This window comes from Solea solea, chromosome 3 (assembly GCF_958295425.1).
Source record: "Solea solea chromosome 3, fSolSol10.1, whole genome shotgun sequence".
Lineage (NCBI taxonomy): Eukaryota > Metazoa > Chordata > Actinopteri > Pleuronectiformes > Soleidae > Solea > Solea solea.
In genome coordinates this window covers 4,691,805-4,697,804 of record NC_081136.1, presented here as the reverse complement: position 1 = coordinate 4,697,804, position 6,000 = coordinate 4,691,805, and the positions used below count along the sequence as shown (strand labels likewise).

The 6,000-nt window shown below is 45.5% G+C and overlaps 1 protein-coding gene across 3 annotated transcripts in view; it reads left to right on the top strand.

The window, feature by feature from the left end:
• The window catches only part of si:ch211-200p22.4 (phosphatidylinositol-binding clathrin assembly protein), a 74,686-nt gene that overhangs the window by 44,532 nt on the left and 24,154 nt on the right, over window positions 1-6,000 (top strand). For all 3 annotated transcript variants that reach the window (XM_058623665.1, XM_058623664.1, XM_058623663.1), the window contains exons 8-9: window positions 2,502-2,587; window positions 3,316-3,439. In XM_058623665.1, coding sequence (XP_058479648.1) covers window positions 2,502-2,587; window positions 3,316-3,439 — 210 coding nt within the window. The remainder of the gene's footprint in view (window positions 1-2,501; window positions 2,588-3,315; window positions 3,440-6,000) is intronic.

Below are 6,000 nucleotides of genomic sequence, written 5' to 3'. Positions count from 1 at the left end.
CATTGTAGGTGGTGGTTTGTTGCGTACTGTGCTGCTAATCCCCTCGACCCCTGCATGAACATGAGTCTGGGCCACATGCGTGTTTGTGTAAACACATACAAACCCATGCCGTCTCTGGTTTTTCATGCCACAGCGGAGCGACGTGACTCAGTACAGTGTGTGTGTTTGTTAGCCTTGGGTGTCTTGTGTGTAGCACTGAAACACACACACACACACACAGAGCTTTGACACGACAAGCAAAAGGGCACGAAACCTCATGAATAGAAAATGAGGCTTCACCCCTTCTGCCCCCTTCCGTTTTCATCTGCATGTAAAAAAGAAAATCCCAGCGCCGGGTTTTGGACTCACTCATTTGAATTCCATCGCCTCCTTAGATGTTGTTTATTTCACATCTGTCATGCACAACATCGTTGCCTCACCACGCATGGCAGACGTGCTTTAATAGCCACTTACCCGGGCAATATTGTGTTATTATTGTCACACACAAAAAAGGAAACACGAGAATGAAAATAAGGAGGATTCTTGATTTTTTTTTTGTGTGGCTGTATGAGGTCCTGACACTTACCTGATAAAAAAATCCGCTTCTGCGATATCTTAAGAATACATTCGCAGACTCATCACATTATCAAGACGGCCTTCCGTCTGCCTTGGGAAACGGTAAAGTTTGTAAAGTGCTCACTCGCTCCCACACCAAATTCCATTGAGAAAATCAGCAATTTTTCCACCGCGGCGCACAGGAGTTGTCGATCCACTGCCGCCTCCGTCGGTGAGTTCAAGCGTGTTGTTTTCAAGAGTTCTGTGTTTGAAATCCTGTGTTTGGATTCACCCAGTGGACACACACTCGCCAATCGAGGCAGCAGCGGACCAGCGGCTCCTGTGTCCCCTCGAGCTAAAATCGCTGATTTTCTCTATGGAGTCTGGTATGGGAGCTGAGTGCAAACTTTACTTTCCGCTTGGAAACGTCTGTCTAACAGTGAGACCAAGTGGCTGAACGTATTCCTTGAGATGTGGTGGACGTGAGCAGGTGAATAGCAAGGATTTGTTTTTCCTTGTTTTTACCCGAGAAATGTCTTCACATGACAAAGGACATGGATGCCCTGCGATGTGTTAGTGCGTCTCAGTCAATATTGACCTGAAGGCGGACACTCGCACATATTTAAACGCACACACCCGGACAGATAAACAGTGTCGAGTCTGTGTTTCTTTCACAACCAGGCAACAGTTTGGCAAGAACCCACCGTCTCACCGACCGCAGAAGCCTCGGTAGCCAAAACATTCCGCTGTGTGTGTGCGTGTGTGTGTGAGAGAGTGGAGCCCGACTGACAGCAGCAGCTCACTTCACATTCTTGTGGATGGAGAGGCAGACATGACGTTGTCATATTTTCACAGTGGAAGAATTTCCTTTCTCTCTCTCTCTCTGCAGCAGGAGCAGAGCAGATCTGCCTCCATTTCTCTCCATGTTAAACTTGTACATGTGTGAAGAAGTAAAGCTGACTCTACGGTTTCCAACACAGCTGGCTTTTTGTGTGTGTGTGTGTGTGTGTCCCTCGGTTTCTAACGAGGCTCCCCGCAGGTCGCGCCGCGCTGTGCGACGTGAACACTTTGAAACTGCAGCTGCTTTGTTTTCACCAGTTGCGTGGCAACGTTCCCCGACTAGCCTGCTCACCTAACTTTTTAATCCAGAACATTTGAGCTCAGGGCCGGTGTGGATTTATTTTGATTTTATGGCTTTAGAATTGTCCAAAAAAATGTCCAATGAGTGAGTGCTTCTGCCCCTTTATCCCCCCCGCAAAGCTCTATTTCCCAGCTTTCCGGTGTCCGTCCATCCATAAATTCTACCGCTTTATCCTCCACAATCTCAGCTGACATCACCCTGGACAGATCGCCAGTCCATAGTTTGTGAATTTTCTAGACAGGATGGTAACGGAAGGGTTAATGCTCCTTACAACAAAGCATGCGTTTAGAGGCGTGATTAAGGTTTAAGGTGTAACATCTTGGAATAAATTGTGGGATGTGCGTTGTTTTCGGAGTTTCAGAGTGGAGGCTGCAGCAGAGGCACAAACACAGCAAAGGCAAGATGAATGGCGTGAAAGAAAGAAAGAGAGAGGCAGCAGCACAGACATTATCGCCCCCTGTTCGTGTGGCGAACTGGCGCGACCTCTCCTCCGCACTCCGCCTTTTTTTCCCCCCTTGCTATTTATTTTCCTACCTCCTCCTTTGTTCTCTCTCTCCTTTGAGTCTCCCTGCTAACACTGTGAGTGTTTGCTGCATGTTGACATGGCTATTCTTGGAAAACCCGGTGCTCTCTGCTACCGTCCTGTGAGACCAACTAACTCTGGCTGCTTGGTGTGTGTGTGAGTGCGTTTAAACCGTATGTGTGGGTGGGTCTCTGTTCTGCATATGAGATAGAGAGACACTAAAAAAGAGAAAGTGATTTTTCATAAGAGACGTAAAGTGATTTTTTTTCCTTTTTCCTTTTCTCACACTCGCTTCTCTCTCAGGCTCCCAGCAGCCTCCTGGAGGCTTTAGAGCAGCATCTGGGCTCTCTGGAGGGAAAGAAAACCAAGGAGTTGAATGCAGACACCAGGTAAACGTCTCTGACCCCGGGTCAGATCTGTTATTAACATCCATCCTAGACTTTATATGAAAATGAACCATGAAGTCCCTCGTCTCCTGCGTCCAGGAAGATGCCACCCTGATGTCCACTCATCTATGCCGTGGTCTATCGTCTATTTTCCTCCAAATTAGTACATAATTGACTAAACTGACCTCATGTTCTCTTGAAGAAAAGCTGAAACTGGAGATCATTAAATCCCCCCCGGAAAAGAAAAATGTTATATGACGTTTTAAATCAAGTGAGAAGTAAACTTATTTTCCCACAGACAAGTCTTACAGACAAGTGTTGCCCCCTGGTGGTGAACTTCCATCCCACTTCCTAGGTCACAGTTAGGTCCTAAATGCATCCTCAGATCCGATCACAGGAACCACATTCAGAGACGACACAATCTGTGCTCGGGATGGATTAGAGACGATTCACTTTAGTCCATGATTTCTGTTTTTCTCATGGTTAACACTTTTACACAGCAGTGCAAGTAGAGCTTTAAAAGTGTGCTAACATCGGACACATCTGTGCAGTCCGACTCGCAATAAAAAAAGGACAATATTGTTCGTACAAACACGTCATATTTGTGTGTAATTTAAAAGAAAGGGCGAGTGCGGCCACAGTCAATCACATGCCAGGTGTGAAAAGTCCAAATTGAAGGCGATTTCAAGAGATGTCAAACTCCGTCCTCACGTTTGTGCCGTGTGTTGCAGAGCGTCCACCCTGTCCAACGCCGTCTCGTCTCTCTCCACCACCGGCATGTCCTTCAGTCGCATGGACGAGAAGGAGAAGCAGCAGGCTTTAGAGGAGGAGCAGGCCAGACTGCAGGCGCTGAAGGTAACGGAATTTATTCTGACATTTTAACTGAACTCGTACGGTCTTCTTTCTTTCTTTTTTTTCTTTTTTTTCTTTTGGTGCTGCAGCAGCAGAAAATCCCGCAGCAGTTTCAATAGTTCTCAAACACCAGTTCACACCACATGGTTTTTCAGCCCAGTTTTCCAGGCAATGGTGCCCACATGTCACCATCAACTCCATCCAAGTTTACCCTACAGCGGAAGGGTGCCAAACATTGGAACTGTTGGAAATGCCCATTATTTGGTTACTATTCTGAAAAGAATCAAGCCAACTTTATTTTTTTAAAACATTTTAAAAATAACAACTGCTATAACAAAGTGCTGAACATCTGAGATAAGCAAAAAAAATAATCACTTGACATAAAAAAACTAACAATTAAGCAATAAAATACTGTAGCAAATGTAAAAATATATGAAAAAATCTGTTCTCCTGACGTCTTGTTGAGACAAACAGCCACAAACCGTGCAGGAAAAAACGAGCTGCTGGAGGTCCTCCTTTGTTGTCCATTTATGGCGTCAGATTACCTACCACCTACCAAGTAAAGCTACTGTTCTCAGTCAGAAAACACAAGCCGGAATGAGGGTTTTTGCGTTCCAATCCGTGCTGTACTACCAAACCCGAAGTGTACCACTTGGTACGTGCAGTTCTGGAGGATTTATCCTGACTGATGAATCCTCCAGTCACAACGTCACAGACTCGGCGATTTGTGAACTCCCCCGCTGAGGACAAAGGCCAGGAGTCTCGCCAGCGAGTGGAACAAAAGAAGAGTCGGGGTGTAGAACGTGTTGACATTTCTTTGCTCCAGCCTTGGGAGTCCTGCCTTACACAAACTGTAATTGAGTAAGAGCAGTGAAGCTACAAAACACAAACGCACGCACACACTGTGACTCTGTATGTGTGTGTGTGTGCATGTTAAACATGCTCGCATCCTGGCAGCGACGGTACACTCTCTGACTGGTTGTGTTGCCAGTTTCTGTGTGTAAAGCCAGGCAGATAAGACTCGGTATGTGCTTGCCAGTGTGTCTTGGTGTGTTTGTTTGTGTGCACGGTTGATTGGATTTTATCCGTGCCCTTGGTTGCCCCCGCTGCTGCCAAGGTCCACTGATTACCTTTGGGTTTAGCGAGAAAGGAAAGCGAGGAGATAAAGTGAGAGCAAGAACATGATAGAGAGCGAGGAACTCGGCGAGGGAGCCGGGGGTTAGCAGGGGTCATCCGAGTGCTCAGGGTCCAGCTGTGTGCGCACCCTGGTGTCCGTATGGACTCATCGCACGCATACAAAAACACTTATACAGTCGGCTACCGGCCAGCTGGGGCCGCAGCCCAAACAATAACAGCCGTTCACATTTGTTCCTCGCTGCGCCGTCAGAATATAAATGATGCTGGAGCAGCAGGAGATTCTGTTTATTCATCCGTCAAAAGTCCAGGTTCCTTCAGCGGTGGAGGGGTATCATCTTAATTCCCTCAAAGTCCTTGTGACAAAACCATACTTCCATGTTCATGCCATACATTACCGGCAGCATGTGTACAATATGGCAATAAGTCCAACAACCCGTCCCTTCGCTGGCTGTTTTCATAAAAAGTGAAGATGGTGGATAGATGTTGTGATGCAACGGGCTAACGGGAGAACATTTGACCAGATCACGAAAGATCCTGAGGACGGCAGAGGTGGATCGCTGCTATAAAACACACTAAAAGTGGGCATAAAATACTGTACTATTTATGGCCATTATGATATTCAGGGCGTCTGGATTTATTTTGATTTTATGGCTGTAGAATTGTCAAAAAATGTTCAATGAGTGAGTGCTTCTGCTTCGTTTTTCCCAAGATAATTTTCACTTTCGATATATGACAGTTCAACTGTTTAGGAATTACGGTGCTGAGAAGCTGATCCATCCATTCATAAATTCTACCTCTTTATCCTCCACATGAGGGTCACGGCGGGGTGCTGTGTCAAATCTCAGCTGACATAGGGCGAAAGGCGGAGTCACACCCTGGACAAATTGCCAGTCCATAGTTTTTGAATTTTCGAGATATCGCAAACGTCTAGGGGTATGGCAATGACAGGATGTGTCGGTGTTAAAATGAGGGAACGTTTATTAGAAGCTGAAGACGTCAGAATACTACAGGCTGAAATGAACTGAGATAAAAAGCACACGGCATTATTCAGGATCATATATGTCACAATTTTTATTTATTTTTTATCCAAAAGGTCTTTCTTTTGCTGTAGTATTGAACATTTTGAATAGAATTAACTATAATAATAACTTGTTAATGAAGGTTTTTGTATTATTTGTTACCATTAAACATTTTTGTTATAAGATGGAGGGAAAAAAAGAAAATCAGCTAAATATTTGGGCCTAAGTATTGGCATAAATTATTGGAATCGGTCGATGAAAACGCACAGAAGCGTCCACGAAAAGTTCCCTTATTTATTTCAACTGCTCTTACAATCCGTCTCTTGTCCCATGCCGCCTCTCTGCTCTGCTGCTGTATACACACAAACGCTCCCTCAGTCAAGTCTGATGGTTTTTGCTCGACGGAGC